The sequence below is a fragment of the Peromyscus leucopus genome, chromosome 8a (assembly GCF_004664715.2).
Source record: "Peromyscus leucopus breed LL Stock chromosome 8a, UCI_PerLeu_2.1, whole genome shotgun sequence".
Taxonomy (NCBI): Eukaryota; Metazoa; Chordata; class Mammalia; order Rodentia; family Cricetidae; genus Peromyscus; species Peromyscus leucopus.
Window position 1 is genome coordinate 27,617,498 of NC_051085.1, and position 21,174 is coordinate 27,638,671.

Genomic DNA, 21,174 nt, shown 5'->3' on the forward strand with positions numbered 1-21,174 from the left:
GCCGGGCGGTGGTGGCGCACGCCTTTAATCCCAGCACTCGGGAGGCAGAGGCAGGGGGATCTCTGTGAGTTCGAGGCCAGCCTGGGCTACCAAGTGAGTTCCAGGAAAAGGCGCAAAGCTACACAGAGAAACCCTGTCTCGAAAAACCAAAAAAAAAAAAAAAAAACCAATAAAAAAGGTTATAAATTTGAAAGAGTGAGGAGGGTATATGAAAAGGATTGGAGAAAAGAAAGGAAAGGTGTGGAATATTCCTTTTCACTGTGTGAATATATGTCTCTGTAATTGGTTTAATAAAGAAGCTGACTGGTCAATAGCTGGACAGGATAAAGTCAGGCAGGAGAGCCCAAACTGAGAATGATAGGAAGAAGGATGGAGTCAGTGGAGTCTCAAGCAGACACAGAAGAAGCAAGATGGGCATATTGTGCTGAGAAAAGATACCAAGCCTCGTGACAAGACATAGATAAGAAATATGGGTTAATTTAAAATGTAAGAATTAGCTAGTAACAAGCATGAGCTATTGGCCAAGCATTTATAATTAATAATAATTAATATTGGGGGCTGGAGAGATGGCTCAGAGGTTAAGAGCACTGCTTGCTCTTCTAAAGGTCCTGAGTTCAATTCCCAGCAACCACATGGTGGCTCACAACTATCTGTAATGAGATTTGGGGCCCTCTTCTGGCCTGCAGGGATATGTGCAGATGGAACACTATATACATAATAAATAAATAAATCCCCCCCCAAAAAAAGAAAACTTGTAAAAAAAATTAATATTAAGCCTCTGAGTGGTTACTAGCTTGTGGGACAGAAACTTCTGCCAACAGAAAGGGATAAATGGTGTAATTATATTATATTCTTAAAGTAAAAGAAAAATCAAGAAAATGAAAAAAAAAAAATACCAGAGCCAGAGTGGAAAATGCAAAGCTCTTACTTCAAATGGACTAAGATGGACAGGGTGGTGGGGCCACGCAGTCACTTACAAAGCCACAGCCGTCCTCATCCAGGAAAGGGTGGGCCTGCAGCAGGGCATTGATCACATCATTGTACTGCTGGGTGGTGGGGTACCTGTTCACAACAGATAAGATGGAGTTCATGTCTAGCAGCCCCCAATTCAGGTGAGTATAAAGAACACAGGTTTCTTCTAAACTTTCTCTTGCTGTGGTGTCTATCTCTCTCTCTCTCTGTGTGCGTGCGTGTGTGTGTGTGTGTGTGTGTGTGTGTGTGTGTGTGTGTGTGTTTAGGTATGGAGGAATCTTTAGGTATGGTGGCCTGAAGTTAACCTTGCTCCCCTGCACAGTTGACCTTGTTTGCTGGGACAGGGTCCCTCATGGCAAACTGAGCCCACTGATGGTTTAGACAAGCCTGGCTGGCCCATCAAGTACCAGGTACCTATCTGTCTATTACCCGACCCTCCCTGTGCAGAGCTATAGTCACAAGCATGTGCTGTCATGCCTAGATTTTGTTTGTTTGTTTGTTTTGTTTTGTTTTTCGAGACAGGGTTTCCCTGTGTAACTTGGCGCCTTTCCTGGAACTCACTTGGTAGCCCAGGCTGGCCTCGAACTCACAGAGATCCGTCTGGCTCTACCTCCCGAGTGCTGGGATTAAAGGCGTGCACCACCCCTGCCCGGCATGCCTAGATTTTTATATGGGTGTTGGGGGCTATGCAGCAAGCACTGAATCAACTTAGACAATAACCACAGCCCCTGGTCTAAATCTGCATGTTAAATTTTTATTCGCTGTGTCATCCATAAACCATGGAGACTTGGTTCTCAACAAATTCTATTCTCCTTTGAGCACAGATCATGTCCTCACTGTTAACTACTCACAGCGAGCCTTCCAGGTACTTTGTCATATCTGCCTGGAGAAACTCGATGATCCTTATCCTCATGCTGTGATCAGGGCACCTCTGCTCCGCCAGCATGCACTTGACATCATAGGGAAACTCCGGTAGGACATAGGACTTAGTCCATTGTAATGCTTTATGCCTTGCTAGAACGTGCTTTACATTTCTTCTGTGGAATAAAAAACACCAAGAGTAAAACTCTGTGTTGAATCTACGAAATATATCAGTTCACCACACTCTGAAAACCTTGGGTATAAACCACCTCCTGGCACCTAAATATACCATATACACATAATCACATGGATTTGAGAGTTAAGCTTGACGTTGGAAAATATTACTCCATATGTCTTGAAGGGCCAAGTTGTAATACATATCTCAAAATTGAACAAAATATTTAATAGACAGAAGTGATAAACTACAATTCTGCCAAGCAAGCGAAGCCACACTAAATCAGTTTTAGTAACTTGTTAAGAAAACTCTTTTCATCTACTCTGTTGTTGTTTGTGACAAAATCCAAGATGCACCTGACTTGATCCTTGGCTATTTCAGTAAGAGAAATACACTATATGCTATACATGTGGTCTCTACACTAAAATAAGATTCACTGTTCTTAGTCCAGTGTAGCTGGAGTTTTCTCCAACCCTGCCTGGCCAACGGTCAGGACAAATCTCTCTCACCCACCAGTCTCGCAGCCGCTCAGACCCAACCAAGTAAACACCCAAAGACTTTTGGCTGGTTAAGCATTTGGCTGGTTAAGCATTTGGCCTGGTTAAGCATTCAGGCTTTTGAGCAGCAGTTCAGCTGAGACTCATTCTGGATGAGGACTCAGAGGCCTCCAGTCTGAGGAAACAAGACCAGCTGAGGATCCGGCGAGGTGAGGTAGCTATGGCTTGTTCTGTATCTCTGATCTTCCAGCTTCACCCCAATACCTGGCTCACAGGTTTGATTTTATTAATAAGAACTTTTAAGATCCATGCTACATCTGGTTGGGTCTGAGCGGCTGCGGAATTGGCGGGTGAGAGAGATTTGTCCTGACTGTGGGCCAGGCAGGACTGGAGAAAACTTCAACTACAGTCCAGTGCCAAGATTCTTGAGTCTATGGAAGGTGACAGGAAAGAAGAACTTTAAAGTCAATCTGCTGCTGCCTAAGGCTACAGGCAGCCCAGTGGATTGTGTTGATGACTGGACAAACTTCTTCTAAACATTAATTTACTAAAATTAACTGCCTGTACATTTGAAATTGGTGGAGTATCTGCCATGTAATTTAAGTATTGATAAGACTATTTATAAAATTGAGCTTCAGAAGCACACTAACACCTTGAATCAGAGGCCAGTCCTTATGTATACACAAAGAAGGCTTCAAAGTAACTCTTAGAAACCACGTTAATCAATGGCAGTAGGCAGATGTCAAGCTAGTTCACTCACAGGACTGAGTAGGATGGGAGGGAAGAGACAGTGGCCAGCCAAGTACAAGTCAACAGAGAGGTTTCTTAAACTAGTCTAGGGAAGTTAATTCTCTGATCACAGTTGAGGTTAGTTGTTCAAATACAATTCGGGTGCGTTATCAAAAGCCAGGCTTCCCTTAGCATTGTAAGCCATCCTTGATCAGAATGCATGTGCTGTCATGGAAGGTGGGGACTTGGGAAGCAGAGGGCATTTTTTTTTTTTTATCTCTTTTTATGGTAAGCTTCCTCACATATTCCCCCTTTGGCACTCACTGTGGCCATGGTGAAAAATGTGGTGATAATAGACACACCAATAATTTCATACCGGACTTAATACAGCAACAGGCAACCTTCAACTTCTTACTTCTAGGTCAGGGCTCTTTGACAAGCCTACTACCACAAATGCAGCTCTGTTTTCACTCCTGGATATAAAATAAACCTCCAAGCCACTTAAAATATGTTAATGGGAACCCCAGTCTGAGAACATACCGCTTGCTAACTGCTCAGTTCATACAGAATAAAAATATATATTCATAATAAAATTTATAATAAAGTGAGCTATTTGACAAATGACAGTATCATTATAACAGTTTCAAAATTGTTTCAGATACTGATGAATGATAATTATATATATTGATGAGATTAAAGTGATACTGTGGTATAACTATCATATATTTATACAATGTAGAATTATTGAGTCAAGCAGAGTAACCTATCCATCATTCCCAATTCTCATCAGTAATATCACCTGCCCAACTGAAACATTATATTTTTAAATTGTGCACTAATTTTTTTAAAGGATGAGGTGGGAGTTCTCATAAAAGGCTCATTGATTTTCTAACTTTGTCTAAGTGTAATAAGAATGAAAAATCATTCTGCTCATTCCAAGAGCAGTCTAACTGTAGTTTAATGGGGTTCACATAGGGTAATAATGCTATTTCTATGAGGAACAGGTCCAGTGGAGTATCAGCCTGCTAAGGAAAAGCTTACATAGAAAATGTTGTTGAGCATCTGTAGGAAGCAGAGAGACCTAGCTGTCACATGAGGGCAGGAACTTTCTTGCATAGTGTGGATACCATTGCTTAGCAAGGTTAATGCATGATGTTTTTCTTAAAAGAATGAGAAAAGTGAGTGGAAAGAATTTGCATCCGACTCCCCACTGAAACTCCAAACAATGCCTCCAAGCACTCCTCATGCCTTTCTTTAAATCCTTTTTTAAAATCTCTTCTCAATCACTGTTTTGATCATGCTTCTGCCATCAAGTTTCCCTTCTTTTTGACGGTTTATTCTTTTTTTTTTTTTTTTTTTTTTTTTTTTTTGCTGTGTAATGATGTGATTTGTTTATTTAAAATGATTTCCCAATTTGTCCAACAATTTATCACACTTTTACTTTCACCTCAACAAAAACACTTTTATATTTTATTTTAACCATGTATGCTATTTATTAATATCAGAGTCCAGGATGTTGACCAGTGAGTAGTACACAGTTCAATTAGACCCTTGGTAGCTATGGTGTCCTTGCTGGATTCTTGGGATTTTGGTGATGGTGGCTGCTCCTTAAAGTCCTGTATCCAACCTGCTGCAAGAATTTAGCAACACACACCTCCACTCAAGGCCTCTTTGTTGTCTTCAAAAGATAAATATAAATGTATTTTTGTCTGTATGTAAGTCCATGAGACTATTTCCCATCATTTTCATATACTCTGTTTTGTTTTTGCTCTTTGAAGAAAAAACTTATTCTTCCTCTGTAACCCCTGACGGCCTCAAGTCTGAGGTATTCCTCTTGCCTTGGCCTCAAGTTCTAGGTGTGAGCCATTCACATATGGCTTACTTTTACTCACATTTTTGTTTCTTTCTTTTTACCTTTTTCTTCTTTATTTTCTTTCATTTACTTTTATTTCATCTGTAATTGCTACTTCTTTACTTTCCACACTCAAATAAACATGATTTCATTAAAAATAAGCACAAACCCAAATATTCTTAATGTAATGGATGAGTCAATAGATAAGTCTGCTTTCCTTAAATTTTCATGTATTCCTACCTTTAAAAGCCAACCATAAAGTCACACCTGAAAAATAAATGAATTTAAAAGAATAAAATATACATTTCAAAAACAAAAAACACAATGATCAAGACAATCTATTGTACAATTTACAAAGTCAACAGAAGAGAGCATAAAAACAGCCATCTTCAAATATATCCTTAACATCACTCTCCTAAATAATATCATTGAAGATCATGGATTTTCAGATATCTGTATATCAGCTCCAAGAAAAAAAATAAAGAGATGTGGGTGACAGGATGGGAAGAACTTTTCCCACATAAAACTACATGTGTATTAGAAATTCAAGATTAAACTTCTAGAACAAATTTTTAAACATAAAAGTTTGTTGGTTTGGGGATAAATCTCAGTCACAGAGTGCTTGCCTAACATGTCTTAGGTCCTAGTCCTGGGTTTAATTCACAGTACCACTTGTGGGGGGGGGGATATGTCTTTTTCCTTTTTTTTTTTGATAGAAATAAGAGAGAATATTACTTAGTAATAATTGGACATACCCATTCCGCCAAGAGCCAAATGAATTTTTTCCATAACACTGTCTCTCACATTACTAAAACAGTATCAATTATTTGGATCAATTTCAAGTTTGAAATATTTTAACTGATTTGTGTATGCAGAATTATTGGAGCTGAGTTATTTAACTATTTGAAACATGATGATTGTGTTTCCTTTGGCAAATCTGAGTGGCTGCTCTGACAGTGATATGGTGAGAATAAGTGAGACACTTGAAATCTTCCCTTTAAAAACACATAATCTGTATAATATTAAGTAGTAAGTAGGTCACATCTCATGTCTTCTTAACAAGGAAGAACTGGGTGCAAACCTTATGAGGAAAGAACTAGTAACAATATGCACTGCCTGTTTTAGCACTGGTACCCTACATATGTTAAGAATGTAACAGTAAGCAAAAAATAAAAACCATTATCATTTTACCAAAGAAACAAAACATAGAAGGGAGGAAATGAGCTTGGTGTGGGTCAGAGATCCCACTATGATTCTGAACCAAATTTTAAACACATAGGCATCTACATACAACTTCCATGACTACTTATACTAGAAAGATTCAAAACAGAAAAGGTGATGCATGGCCTACCTTGTTAAAGACAAATATTCACATAACTAAAAGTCCCATAAAGTGCTTCAGCAGACTACATCATTCCCCTGTTACTGAAGGTACCTAATAAGTGAGTCACTTAATGTGACTTACTGCCTGCATTCAGAGGCAAATGAAACAATGGAAATCTTTTCAAATCTAATACTTTATAATTACAAAAAAGCAATCCTAAATATACTACCTTTTAGAATTCTAGAATATCTGTAAATACTGAGAACACAAGGAGCCCACACAAACTAGCTGTGTTAAGTAGTCATTTCCTACTTTAATATTCACTTGCTGTGCTCTTAAAATCTCTATGAGAGAAGCAGGAATTTTCCCTGTATCTTTTGGCAATAGATTCAAAAAGCAAATGTTTCAGGCCTGTAAAATTTCATGAAGTCTGAAGTCTTTAAAGCTAAATTATTGAATATCTTGAATTATTATTGCACTGAGATGTTGCCCGGAATATGTCTACAACAAAAGTAAGGTAAGCGGATCTACAAGCATTTGCTTTCCTTATTAGATAAGCGAACTTACAAAAGAAATGCAAAATGCAATTTAAATAAGCCTATATATGTGTGACAATCTATCAACCTCTTATAGAGTGAAATCCAATGCCCAACACTAAAAAATCTGTGAAAAACCACAAGGGCATTACTGTCACAAAGTCCTGACTACTGATGCATTTCATTTTGAGATCATTGAGCTAAAACAGCATTTCCTCAAGATTTAAGAAAAATAGATTAGGAAACAGACTCTTTTAAATCACTGAATACATCATTTCTGTCATTAAGAGAAATAACTTGAGCGTTTTTTCTGCAATAATTCATTCTAATGAAATAATTCTCTAACTCCTAATAAACACTACATTTACAAGAGTAAGGGAATTATCAGTAGGCATTCTTCCTTGTTTTAAGTTATTTGTCTCTAAAATATGTCAAGTAAGCTTTTAAAGACTCAGGGAGCGGCAGCTTCATGATCTTTTCCCTCAGTAAGTTCTGAGGTGGCTCCTCATGCTTCATGGTTTCACTATGATCTTTCTCTTCTTCTTCTTCTTCTTTGCTGTCTTCTTCCATTTTTTCATCCTCTTCACTGTCTAGGGGCTGAGGAATAAGCTGATTACCTACAAATACATAAGTGTTAATTCTTTGTTTAACTCTCTTTCTTTTCCTCTTGGGTGGAGCCCTTTGCGGAATTCCCTTGGCCTGCATCTCATCATTTATGAAGTTTCTAAGTGTACGTCGAATATAAATACGAGCCAAGTCTTGGAGATTCCTGACAGCACATGGGGGGAGTCCCACAGAATCCGGTGTGCCATTATCATTCTTACTAGGTTGTACAAGTGGTGCAAAGGAAACAGCAAGGATATTTTTACTTTCCCAAGTGTTTTGTCCAGTCCGCATAATCTGTGTCAACTGATCCTCTATAGGCATGACCAGAATTCCCCCAACTTTGAGCAAGATCTTCATGTAGTTTTCATGATCTTTCTGGACTCCAGCTCCACAATAAATTCGATCATACTGATGACTGTCAGAAGCTATCTGAAGGCAATTACCCACCACAAATGCAGGTTCACAGAATTCAAATCTCAGCAGTGGCTTTCTTTATGGGTGCATGCTGGACTATCTTCATCTCAGACGGATAGATGACTTCGTTCACAGCCCGGACCTTGCCAACTTGCCCATATAATTCTTTTGAAAAGCAGCTAGGAGAGCAGGGTGACCTAGCCTTGCACTGTAGCTTCCCTCTTAGACGGATAGTCTAGGTCTAGGAGCTGATTATCAAAGCTATCGCTATTTTTGATGAAGCTCTCCAGTTTTTCCTTGGCATATTCCACCACATCTGAATGAAGTTCAATTCCATGATTTATTCCAAAAGGTCCGAACGCAGAAGACGCTCAGCAGCGGCGCCCGCTCCGTCTGCGGAGCTCGGTCCCAGCGTCACGACCTGCGTAGGCGGGAGCCCTCCAGGCCAAAGCAGCGGCCCGGTTTATTCTTATTTATGTGTATATGTGAGTATATGCCACATGTGTGGATACCCAAGGAGGCTGTGAGAAGGTTTCATACTCTCTGGAACTGTTCACTCAACTTGCAAGTTGTGAGCTGCTCAGTGGAGGTATTGGGAGCAGCAAGTGCTGTTAACTGCTGAGCCATTTCTCCATCTCCCAGAATTCTTTTCCATGCTCTAACCAATATTGCCAACAATTTTACTCTGTTTACCTCCCATTCAACACATCTGAAATAGTTCATCATCTTTAAAGATACTAGATTGTTGTTGGTTGTTTTTTTGCTCTTAACTCTTTTGCTCTTTTGGGGTGCCCACCACTTATCTCCCAAATAAATTACATGGAGTCTTTTTCTTACTTATAAATGCCCAGCCTTCGCTTGGCTTGTTTCTGGCCAGCTTTTCTTAAATTATCCCACCTACCTTTTGCCTCTGGGCTTTTATCTTTCTCTATTTTTGTATACTTTTTTCTTACTGTGTTGCTTGCTGTATAGCTAGGTGGTTGGCCCCTGGAGCCAACCTCTTTCTTGCTCCTTGATCTCCTCTTCCCAGATTTATCCTCCTTTTTATTCTCTCTGCCTGCCAACCCCTGTAGCCCTACTGTGCACTTCCTCGGCTGAAACACCGACACTGCCTGCTCCAGCACCTCATGTGGGTTTGCAACTGTTCTCACCCATTTTGGTTTCTTTATTGTGTAACAGAACTCCTTGCAAATCAGGACTTTTAAAGTTATTCTTTGGGGTTTTTTGTTTGTTTGTTCCTTGTTGTTGTTGTTGTTGTTTTCTAGGTCCACAGGGAACATCACACTGAGAGTTGAGGAAGCCCTCACCACCCACTAAAGCACAGGGCCCTGGGTTGTGAGAGGTTGTAACAAGAGCCTGAAAAGTAATAATTGTGACTTTTGTGACCTCCCAGCTCATCTCACAGGGACTCAGAGCTCTCTCTCTCTCTCTCTCTCTCTCTCTCTCTCTCTCTCTCTCTCTCTCTCTCTCTCTCTCTGTGTGTGTGTGAGAGAGAGAGAGAGTATGTGTGTGTGAGTGTGTGTGTGTCTGTGTGTTAGTGTGTGTGTGAGTGTGTGTGTCTTCTGACTGTTGTCCCGTTCTTTCAATAAACATTGCTGTAGGAAAGGAAGAGACAGAGAGAAGCCTTTTCATTATTGGCTCAAATGTAAGAACGTTAGTAAATCCATTTTATATATTTTACATCATTTTCCCTCTGTGCAGGTGAGCCGCCAGGTCCGGAGGCAGGCCTTTGTGATCAGGGGCTGCAGTAACTTTCTGTCCTTGTTGTGTGGAATGGATTGTGATAATAATGTTCTGAGAAGATTTAGGAATGTGTGAAGAAGAGGGATGTTAAATATAATGTACTGTAAAAGCTGGGCATCATGGTGCAAGCCTGTAAAGCCAGTACAAAGGCAGAAAGTTCACGGGGATGCTTTACTGCACAGCAAGTTTGAGGCCAGCCTGGGCTACAAGAGGCCCTATCTCAAACAAAACAGAGCAAAGCAAAGCAAAACAAACAAACCAAAAACCTGCCATTCAAGATAGAAAGTCTTAAATTCTTTAACCTTTAACTGAGCACACAAAAATCATATCTTTCAAAAAGCAGATTTCCATTATGTAGTATGAATTCTATTTGGTTTTAATAAAAACCAAGTCAGATATCAGGGTGAAAGCTGAAAGATTAGAGAAGCAGAGCACCCAGCCACTAAAGCTCTTACCTCTACCAAATCCTCAACCTGAAAGAACCTCAGTTCCTGTCTCCTCCTGCCTTATATTTCTCTGCCAAGTCATATCACTTCCTGTCTCTACCTCCCTAGTGCTGGGACTAAAGGTGTGAGATTCCAAGTGCTAGGATTAAAAGTATGTGTCACCACTGCCTGGCCTCTATGGCTAACTAATGGCTTAGCTCTGCACTCTAGTCTTCAGGCAAGCTTTATTTGTCAGATCACAAACAAAATATCACCATACCATTCATTGTATTAGAACAGTCCACACATGGCAAGGGAGCCATTGATTAGTAAGGCACCAGGATGTCAATGTCAAGAACCCACCACCAGAGGCAGCCTTCCTACTGTCAAAGACGGAAAGTGAGACGCACCTCATGCTTTCAGGGACTGAACTAAATGACTGGGTCCCCCAAGCTGCCATGATGTGACATTGCATTTCATCTAATTCTCTTTACCTTTGAACTGGAGTTCTCTGGAAAGTCTTCACACCTATTGAAAACCCCCAGAACTGGTTGGCTGACTAGAATCATGATTGTGGGGAGAGATGGGATATTGCAGACCAGGAGCCAACTCCCCTGGGGGAGCAGTCTCCTCCATAGCTGCTTGCTACACACTTTTCTATCTGACCTAACATCTTTGTGACTGTTAAGTAAAACCTTTGGAATGTATTTTTAAACTTAGTGGGATCACCGGCTTCCAGCAGCCCGAAAGCCAAGACTGTTATAGTACCCAAAATCTCTAGAAAACATTACCTTGCTCTGTTGTACTATCTGATGCTTTCCTTTGTTCTGTTACTCTAAAAGTTTTCATAGATTATTTCACAGTGGGCACGTCACTCAGAGTAACGTGAATCTGTGCTTCTGGCCATAGTTACTCATCTTTGGTTGAGAATTAACCTATTATTTGTTTATGTATCATTTTATTTCTTCTTATTTTTGAGGTGGAGTTGGAGCAGGGTCTCTCTCTGTGTAGCTCAGGTCAGCCTGTAACTCACCACACAGCCCAGCAAGATATGATGAGCACAGTGAAGCAGACGTTGCCTCCTGTTGCGTCTTCAGCGCTTCCAAAAGTACCTCTTGTGCAACAAGTGCTCAAGGGACATTGGCATATTGGAGGAATGAATGATGATTTAATCCTGACTTAGGTCGGCAGTCTTTAGATAAGTATTTCCTATTTTATGAAACTAGCAAATATTTCACAAAGAATTGTAGGTAAATTCATATTTTACCTGTAGGATTCCTCATAGTCTCTACTATATGATTGTACACTGGGAGTTTCTCAAGGAACAGGACTAGTCTGTCATATGTCTCTAACACAGACCTTTGGGTAGGAGCACCTGTGGATCCACTGAGATCTTGCTGTTATACTGACCTGGGATTCAGTAGCTAAATATGGCAGTGTACCACCTGTGTGCTCTCTGATGCCTTTGCAATGGTAACAATGTCTGTCTGTGAGGTCTGGAAGCTTCTCTCTAACTCTCATTGTATACACTATAAGACTCCTTGTCCTGTTTTCTATTACAACTCTCAACCCATGGCCCAGACGTTCTAGGACAGGGTGTTCCCTCTTCTGTCCTAGAGCCTGGGCCCCAGGAGGGCACTACTGCCCCAAACATCCTGGTATAAGCCTTGATCTTCAACCTGGGACCACCTGTGAGAATTGAGACCAGAATCCTCTGAATCTCACTGGATCCCCATGCTTGCTATAACACAAACAATAGTTAAAATTTATGTATGCCAACTGTGTGCCAGGTCCTAAGAACTTTTCATATACTAACTCACCATTCTGTTCATTTACAGATGAGAAATAAGCCCCACTTAGGCTGGAGAACTTGTGACTTAGTTGGCAAATGACAAAGCCAGGCTCCAAAACTAAGCTCTTAACTATTTGCTTGTCCCTGGTCCCCAGCTTTATTAACTCTGCTGTCTCAGGGTTGACAATGCTCATCTAATGCTTACATTTACCCCTTTCTCAACTCATCTGCCTTGTTGAGCTGTGTGTGAACCAGGTAGAGAGTCTCAAGACCTCCCATCTAGCCACAAGGTTCTTCTGCAAGACTCTTTCATTTTCTTTCTTTTTTTTTTTTAAAAAGATTTATTTATTTATTATGTATACAGAGTTCTGCCTGCATGTATGCCTACCAGCCATTAGAGGGCACCAGATTTCATTACGGATGGTTGTGAACCACCATGTGGTTGCTGGGGATTGAATTTAGGACCTCTGGAAGAGCAGCTAGTGCCCTTAACCTCTGAGCCATCTCTCCAGCCTGATTCTTTCATTTTCTAATGTGGTCATATAGATTTGACTCAACTATGAAGAAACCATAGAAAATGCATAAAATACTTCTTCCCTTACATAGTGAATATTTATTGACACAACAAGGTATGATTAGTCTCTGATAATCACTTCCATGGCTCTCTGCCAACAGAACAGAGGACAGAAGCATATAGGAACTGGGAATTCTAATCACAAGGCTGGGTCCTAGTGATAAAGTGTTCCATTAGCATGTGTGAGCCCCTGATTTTATTCACCAGCATTGCTGAGAAGACTCACTGCATATCTGAGCTACCAGGCTTCATTAAGCCTTCCCTTTATTATAGTCTGGGACCGAATACATACACAGCTATGTTGCTGTCCCTTATCTGAAATACCAATGTGAAAATGCAACTAAAATATCAGAAATGTTGAGGATCCATTGATATTTGCTTCACAGAGCAGAGGCAGGAAAAACTACACCATCTCACAGCAGTAGCTAGACCACGAGAAAAGTCATTAACGTAATTCTTAAATATGCATGAAACCATGACTAAATTGTAATTATGCTCCAAGGCAGGAGCAAAGCATGGCACATGTACTTAAAGTTCAAGTCAAGAGTCTTTAAAGTAACAAGTAGGAAACCTTGGTTTATCTGATTTCTTGCCTTATTGAACACTAAAAGAGAAATGAACAGTTTTTTAGTATGTAGATTAAAAAAGAAAAGAAAGAATTTCATTGCAGAAGAAGCCCCTAACATGTCCACAGCACATGATGATGTCACCTAATGATCCAGAGAAGTATTTAAACCATTTAGTAACAATTACAGAATCACCTGTCACCCAAGACAAGTTCACTGCTCCAGAGTGTCATGGGGTTTCACCCCCTGGGACACACATCTTATTTTGACTGCAACTAAAGACTTTTCCAGAGACTGAGCACAACCAATGCCAGGTGAGTGCGCAGCTTCAAGAGACCTGCTTTTTCCTTTTTACCTGCAAAAGTCCGCATGCAAAGATGAAGCCCCTGTCGGGAAACACTGGAAAAATATCCCAAATAACTGCAACTGTCTCCGTGTGACCTGGTGACAAGTGTCAGGTGCTTAGGTCTGTCTCCCACCAAGTCCCCGTGGGTATCAGGTGGTGTTTCCATGCCAAGTAGTTACAGAAACAGTTTGGGGGGGGGGCAAGTGGAAAGGAACAGAGCCCCGAAACCAGCACTTGCTCCGTTGCCCATTCCCTCCTCTTAAAAGCAGTTGACTTCATGAAAGTCTAGTGGGCAACACCTTCAAATGCATTGCCTACTATGAGCAAATGGGAAATAAGTCCCGAAGCGGTGTTTGTAAAATCGCCACATTTGGTATCGATTGCCTCAAAGGGCTAAAAAGAAATTGCTGCTACTCAAACATCTATCCTGTCTCCCCAAAGCATATTGTCTTTCTTTGGTTCAGTTTTGAAAGTCTGATTGGATTTTAAGGTGCCAGAGGCTAAGATAAATTCAGTCTATAAAATGAAAGGATGTGGTCATTGCCTCTGAGGTGTTTATAGTCTGAAGAGGGAATAGGCTTTAATAAACCAAGGTTATTGTCCACTTTTGTAAGCAGAACAAGAGTTACAAAGAAGGTAGCTTTTATAGAAGGACTGAACCTGGATGGCCTGGATGTCACTGGAGGCTGGCTAAACAGTTTTAAAGGATGGGGTAGGTGTTAGGCAGGCAGGAAGGTGAGGGGACCACACAGCCTAACATGAAAGACACACAGGAGGCCCTTGATACATAACTATCAAGTGGATAGAATGGCAGAAGGTAGAAGAAAAAGGCTGAAGATGCCTTCAATTACTTTAGTTCACACGGCTGGATGGGGCTGTCACTGTCTGAGATAAAACATGAGGCGATGGGATCTCTGTCCTACTCCAGTCTACAGGACCAGTGCGGTCTTACCTTGTCTCACAGAGCCGATTGCCTAGAAGGTCATCGACCATGCAGGGATAAGTGAGTTCCCCTTCCCCTGATACATGAATGAAGTAATCATGAAGGACTGGGTCAGTTGGCATTGGAGATCTGAGTTATCATCAGAGAGAATTTCTGTGGAGTTGGTGCTGGGTGAGGCAGTATGGAGGAAGCAGAACATCCATAATCAGCAGAATAATACATCCTTCTAAGGAAAAGTAAAGGAAGGAAGCAGAAAAGAAGGAAGGAGACCAGAACCAGGCCACTGAAGCCAGGGGAACTTAAGGATTCTGCCCCAGATGTTGTGAGTTCTTTTTCTTACAACAAACGCATTTTGTCTTTAGTTTTCATAAATTTTTGTTTCTTACACTCACATGTACTTGAAGGTAGGAGAGACTGATGAATATACATACATACACATATATGTGAGTCAAACATATATATATATAATTTGAGGCTCTTTTCTAGATGGGTGGATAATAGGTAATCTAATATACAAGCCCGCAGCTTTGGAGGTATTTTGAGGTGATGTTTATGGGCATATATGTCCTGGTTTCTAAGCCTTTTCATTTCTCTCAACTTCCAAAACAGTCTTGTTTTGATTTCTTCCACTGGGTAGGTGTGATGAAGAATGATAAATACGAGGATCGTCAATCCTGTTTTACACCAGAGGATGGAGACAGTGGTAAGAAGGTAGATCCCACCAGTACTCCTCCTCACACTTCTAGGGCAGCAACAGCATCACTAGCAGCTTTGCATAGAGCATCGGGGAATTCACAGTGAAGGAAAACCTTAGGAATCAAACGGCACCCTGAGCAGAAAGTTGGGGATGAAGCTGCCTTAAAAACGGCTCTGCATTTTCTGAACTGTCCTTTGAACGAAGAACACCCAAGGAGCTGATTTTCTGCCTAGTATCTCCCTTTTATCTTCCCATGCTGTAGTATACCCAGACTTTTGTTTTATTTTGAGACAGGGTTTCACCAAGTTGTCCAGGGTGACGTTGAATCTGTGTGATTCTTCCTGTGTCAGCCTCCCAGGTAGCTTATTTACTACAAGTCTGTGCCACCAAGCACAGCCCTCCCTTCCATCTCTTAGTTCACCATCCCCCAAAGGAATCGTGGAATAAAGGCAGCTGGACTGTAAGACAGAATCTATCGGGGAAACTACCTAGAAATCCTTTGACTTCTCCAACTTTTAGTTTTATTTATGTATAAAAAGAGAAAGCAATATGGATGGTGCCAGAGGTTTTTGTACACACACACACACACACACACAGGCACGCACGCATGCACGCATACACGCACGCACGCGCACACACACACAAAGAACCATAGTCCTGGTTGGTTGTTCTGGATATTTCCTTTATACCTGGAAAATGTTTCACTCTACAGGGATTCTTACCATGCATGGTGGATGCATGGATCACCTGAACTGTTTCACTCTGTAGGGACTCCTTACCATACACAGTGGATGCATGGACCGCCTGGGCTGGGTAGCTATAAGAGGCTAGAGGAGGATGCTGAGACACCTCTTATCTGCTACCCCTCATCAGTTTTGTCTGAGCACTGGATTTCTACATGTGAGTCTCTAGGTCCGTAGTTTATTTCCTTTGCTGCAATGGAACCCAGACACTGAAACATCACTAGGAAAGTTAACGAACTGCTTATGAGAACAGCGCCTCCTTCTAGAATAGTCAAGTTAAAGCAGCCTCCAAAATCCAACGCAAAACCAAAGATTTTTACTCAATTCAAGTTCTATGGGACATTATCTGCAAATTATCCTGGATAGATTATAATGGAGGAACATACTTTTCCCCACCTAAGAATAAACACTTGAAAGAAATGTATAACATCATCAAAACTCTTTTGTCAATTCAGCCTTGATATTTTACCCAGTATCTTTATCACTTGATAAAAGCTCACCTTCTAGGACAATGAAAAAGCTGTAAATTATAGTGTATTTAAACATATGAAATTTCATAAACAAAGACAAACACCATTTGACTTTAAAATATAAAGTCAGTGTCTCACCTCTGCTTCAATACTCTTTGGTCAATGAGTCCATTATCAAGGTTTTCAGCTGGATGCAAAGATGTCTGGTCTCCATAGCTGGTGAGACTGGAGTTCTCTTCATGCCTGCAGCAAATTGGAAGAGCTGTGTGATTGTCATGGGCTGTTAAATAAAAGCAATAACCACTGATCCCAGGGTGATCGAGGGGGAAGACTCAGCCCATCTTGATCCTGATCTGAGCTTGTATGAGACTCATGGCTAAGAATATTGATTGCATAGAAGACCCCATACATTACCTTACACAGTGGCTTCTCTATGGAGTGGACTGATTCCGGGTTCACTTCATCAATCTGGCGGAGGGTGTGTGTGTGTGTGTGTGTGTGTGTGTGTGTGTACAAAACAGAAGTCAACCTCAGGTGTCATTTCTCAGGAGCCTTCCTGCTGTTTTATTATGAATTGATGATTATTCTAGGTTGGCTGGACCATGGGCCCCAGGTATCTGCCTTTCTCCATCTCCTTAGCGCTTGCAATTGTGTGCCACTATACCTGCCCTTTCATGTGGCTACTGTGTAGTGAGCGTGTGTCTTCATGCTTACATAACAAGCAAGCCCTGTGCAAGTGAGCCATCTCCTCAGCTCCCAATCCGGCAGGTTTTTAAATGGCGTTGAAATAAGACTTTCCTAAGAAGTGATCGTGAGAGTAGTCTGTTTTTCCTCAGTTATTATTCTTACAGTAAAAACAAGTACTTACCCGTGTTAGATCGCGCCTCGACTCCCTACTATTTTCAAAGGAAGTTTTTTTTATTATTATCATAAAATCTTTTCATCTTAGAACTATACTCCATTCTTCCAAGTGAGGAAACCCAGAAGCCCAGAATGTAAGGAAGCTTGCTCACGGCCACAGGCTACAAAGTATACTATGTGTCAGAATTTGCACCTATCCCCTCCAATTTCCCATTCAGTGATTTCTCTACCAGATCCAATGAAAACAGTAATCAAAAAGCCACTGCAAGCTACACATTCCTGTTATCTGTGTAGTTCTGAATAGGATGTATCCTCTTCAGCTGTTTCTTTGCAAAATAGTATACTAGGCAATCAACCACTGAATGGAGTATTCAAGTTAAAACCCATTTGCTCTCTCTGATCTAACTATTATAGATTTTTAAAGAATGAGTCAAAAGAATCATTTATTCTATATTTCATCTTACAGTTGAATAGGCTCAAACCAAAAGTGGTAAAAAGTCAAATAAATGCCCAGGGTTAGATGAGTAGCAAATATAGCAGGGATCTGAAATCACATGCATTAGCTGCCTAACTGTGGGGTTACTTCAAATTTCCCATCTTTGTTAAGCATTTTCCATGGCATATATCCATATCTGCTTATTGTTGTCCTCAACTGACAACATATTCTTTAAGTACAATGTGCTTGGCAAATATAACGAACAGGTAACTTGTGATTTTACACAAGAATACTTTCACCTAAATACAAGACAACACAAATCCTTAAAGTAAGTTGGAAACTTGCTGGATAGAGCAATAACTCACATTCATAAATCTCTGGGCTACCAATATGCCCAGCCTTGGCTGCAATTGAAAGTAGCAGTCATAACCTGGTTAAGAAAGTTTTATCACTAACAAAGGACTGTGTTGGTCTGGTAAGTAGAGCAAAGATTTGCCCCGAGATTATGGTGTCTCATAGTGTGAATTCAGGCAGTGAGGAATGCAATTACTTTCTCAACATGCAGATGAAGAAACAAGATGTCCAACATGGGAGCAAAATTAATTCAAGTCAGTGGTAAAACCAGGATGGATGAAACCCCAAGCTCTTGGCAGTCCAACCAGCTCCAGTGTGTGGCAGAGCAGTCTAAGTAAATTTACGGGCTGCCGGTTTTCTTCTGAACTGTGCCCAAGGAAAGATCAAGATTCCAGTCAATGGGAAGGGACTTCCAGCTCAAAAGTTCTAGCCACCCCAAAGTGCCTGGAAATGACACTGCAGTCTCTTTGAAATTCACCACCACCCCCTCTTTGCTAGAGAGGATTAAAAGATTATAATGGGAACTTCACAAAAAGTCACAGACCCAAGACCATGCCGCAACCATGTATGGAAGAAATCCTTCAAATAAGTCACTTGCAACAATTTCCAGTCTGACCTCATTTATAATTATTTTTATTTTAAAAAACAACATCTAACTCTGTAGTCCAGATCAACCACAAACTCACAGCAATCCTTCTGCCTCAGCCTCTCAATTTGTCCTGGAATTACAAATCAACCATGTCTACTCTTCAGCCCAATGTAAGACTAGCCCTTCATGGCGACTGGTCCCACACATCTAAGTACTCTAGAAATCAAATCACTTAAGCCGAGACTCTCTAACATTATATTGCTTATTAAGAAAAAGAGAAATATTTATAATTACAGGCCTAGTTTTAGGAAAGGTAAAAAGAAAATGATACTGTCAAATATCACATCTTATTTTTTTAATGAACTGTAATTGGTCAATAGCAAATATTTAATCTTTAAAGTCTTCCTAAGTCTTAAAAAGGGAAACATTAAACCAGAGTGCCTGAAAGAATCTTGAGGCATAGATTGGTGAAATGAACATTTTAATCGATAAATCTTATTATCATTCATTTAGATCGAAAAGTCAGAGGTTAAAAACAAACAATAAAGCCACCCTCCAACCTTAGGACTTTTACTTTCTACATGATTTCTCTAGCATTCTGTCACAGTGTTCCATATTTTATGGCTAACTCCCAAAGAATTATGAAACTCAATTGTGGTGAAGGGGCTAGCAAATTCTACTGTGAAGGTCCTAGAGAAGAGAGTCTGAATTAGTCACCACAGAGAGACCTAAGCAAATAAACACGCAAAAGAACAAAGGGCTTGGGACAAGACAAAGGGAGAGCCACAGGTCCTTGTGGCAGCCAGGTTCCAGCAGCTCATCTCCTTTCCACACTTAATATGTGCAAGGTTACTCTTGGTTCCGCATCACCAGCTTGTTCGGGAAGTTCCTGTCTGCAGGATTGCCCCCAAGAACTGCATGCAGTCAGTGTTTAAAGAACAGAGGAAATAAAAGCAACAAATCCTGGCACAATTCCTCATAAGAGTTAGTCAAATATTAGAAATACTGTGCACACTGTCTAGCTGAAAATTGGCCACAGTTTTTGAAAGAGCTTTGGTTGTTTGCCACAAGGCAAGAGCCACGCAGACACAGGAACGAAAACCAAGCCCGTTCACGCGTGTACTCACTCGGGGGCAGCTTGTGCCAGGGTCAACAGGGATGTCTCTCTGGGGCCTCCAGTGGGCTTCAGCCATTGATTGCTCTGCTTGTATTTTTTAATGAAGTCCATCAGAACAGCCTGGTGTCCAATTTTCTTTACCAGTTGCTGTATCATCCGATCATTAAGTGCCAGGAGTGCGGCTCCGCTGACTTCTTCCTCTGGGAAAAAGAAAGCTAGCTTTCATATCACTTCCCAGGAAAACATGGGCATGGAAAAATAAAGATAAAACTAGTTCTAGTAGTAAAAGGATCATCTAAGCTTGTGATGGCAGTTACAACATTATCTGTCAGAGCTCTGAAAGTGCATAGTTTCAAGTTGATGTCTGCTGCTAAGAAATTACCAGAACATGGAGTCCCAATAAAAACTTTTTGTTTGCACATTAACACCCTTTCTCAGGCCAGTTTTAACAGTCAAAAGAAATAGAAGGTCTTTGGGAGAAACTATGTGTATAGTGTATAGTACATCCTAGTTGATATTTAATATTGGCACATCCTGCACTGTATAAAACACATGTGATTATGTAAGACAGAAGAAACATACAATGTCTGTATCAAATGTAACTCCCAAGAGTTTGCAATCGACTAGAAATAGTATTCTCGTCAGAGGGTGGTAGGTAAAACTAGAAACTGCCCCAGACTATAGGAAAGAGATGAAGTTCTTCATCCAAACAACCCCCTTTACACCATAGGCAGACACAGGGCAACATAAGCAGCTTTCACAAGAAAGGGCCCCTGAACAATCGCATGACTCAATCAAATTCACTGAAAGAATAAACAACTCACCTTGAAACCTGGGGACTAGCTCACCTAAGTTTTTCTCCACCAACCACGTGCAGACCTGATCAACTGACCACGTTTCCATTGCCGGGTCTTGTCAATAAATCTGTAGAGTGAAAGGTGAAGATAGCGTGCCTGCCTGCTTGTCTTCCTTCCTTCCTTCCTTCCTTCCTTCCTTCCTTCCTTCCTTCCTTCCTTCCTTCCTTCCTTCCTTCCTTCCTACCTACCTTTCTCCCTGATTTCTGGTCCTTGACTTTTTTTTTTTAAATAGTCAGCTTTCTACTCTTCTACACTCTTTCCAATACTTAGCTCTTAAAAAATTAATATTTTCTTTTTTTTTACAACGCACATTTAAAAGATGCTAATAAGCAAATACTTGCTTTAAAGATGGATTTTAGTCTATTGCCTAGTCTCATGTCTTCACCTTCTCCTACATTATTTCCACAGGCATCCCTCAGTTTAACTAACAGACAGCCTGCACTGCGTACAATGGCACCCAATCCTGTACCATTAACACCCAGGTTTCTTCACAAAGAACAGAAAGGTGTGAAATCATCAGGAAGTGGTTGACATTTACCGAGGGGTGGGCAGGGGAGAAAGGAAAGAAGGATCAGATAAAAGCCTGACTGCAAGAGATGAGTAAACCAGGATGGCTTAACCCTTTCTGCTCCCAGCTAGGAAAGAGGACTGACTTCCCATCACCCTGGCAGCTTTGGGTTAACAGAAGTCAGTGC

General features: G+C 40.8%; 2 protein-coding genes across 2 annotated transcripts in view; both read right to left on the minus strand.

Moving 5' to 3' along the window:
* Positions 1 to 20,961, minus strand: part of Samd3 (sterile alpha motif domain containing 3) — a 50,873-nt gene extending 29,912 nt beyond the window's left edge. The window contains 5 exon segments of the mRNA XM_037200301.1: positions 978 to 1,062; positions 1,824 to 2,009; positions 16,404 to 16,508; positions 19,633 to 19,822; positions 20,447 to 20,961. Of these exon segments, the coding sequence (XP_037056196.1) occupies positions 978 to 1,062; positions 1,824 to 2,009; positions 16,404 to 16,508; positions 19,633 to 19,822; positions 20,447 to 20,525 (645 nt within the window). The 5' untranslated portion in view covers positions 20,526 to 20,961.
* Positions 5,779 to 8,409, minus strand: LOC114698617 (protein-L-isoaspartate O-methyltransferase domain-containing protein 1-like). Its single transcript, XM_037200300.1, has one exon. It carries the CDS (start codon positions 7,907 to 7,909, stop codon positions 7,358 to 7,360), a length of 552 nt encoding a protein of 183 aa, XP_037056195.1. The 5' UTR covers positions 7,910 to 8,409; the 3' UTR covers positions 5,779 to 7,357.
* Positions 20,962 to 21,174: the final 213 nt, after the last annotated feature.

Coding starts and splice junctions, on each gene's coding strand:
- LOC114698617 (XM_037200300.1), bottom strand. CDS start 7,909: ATGAAGATCTTGCTCAAAGTTGGGGGAATTCTGGTCATGCCTATAGAG.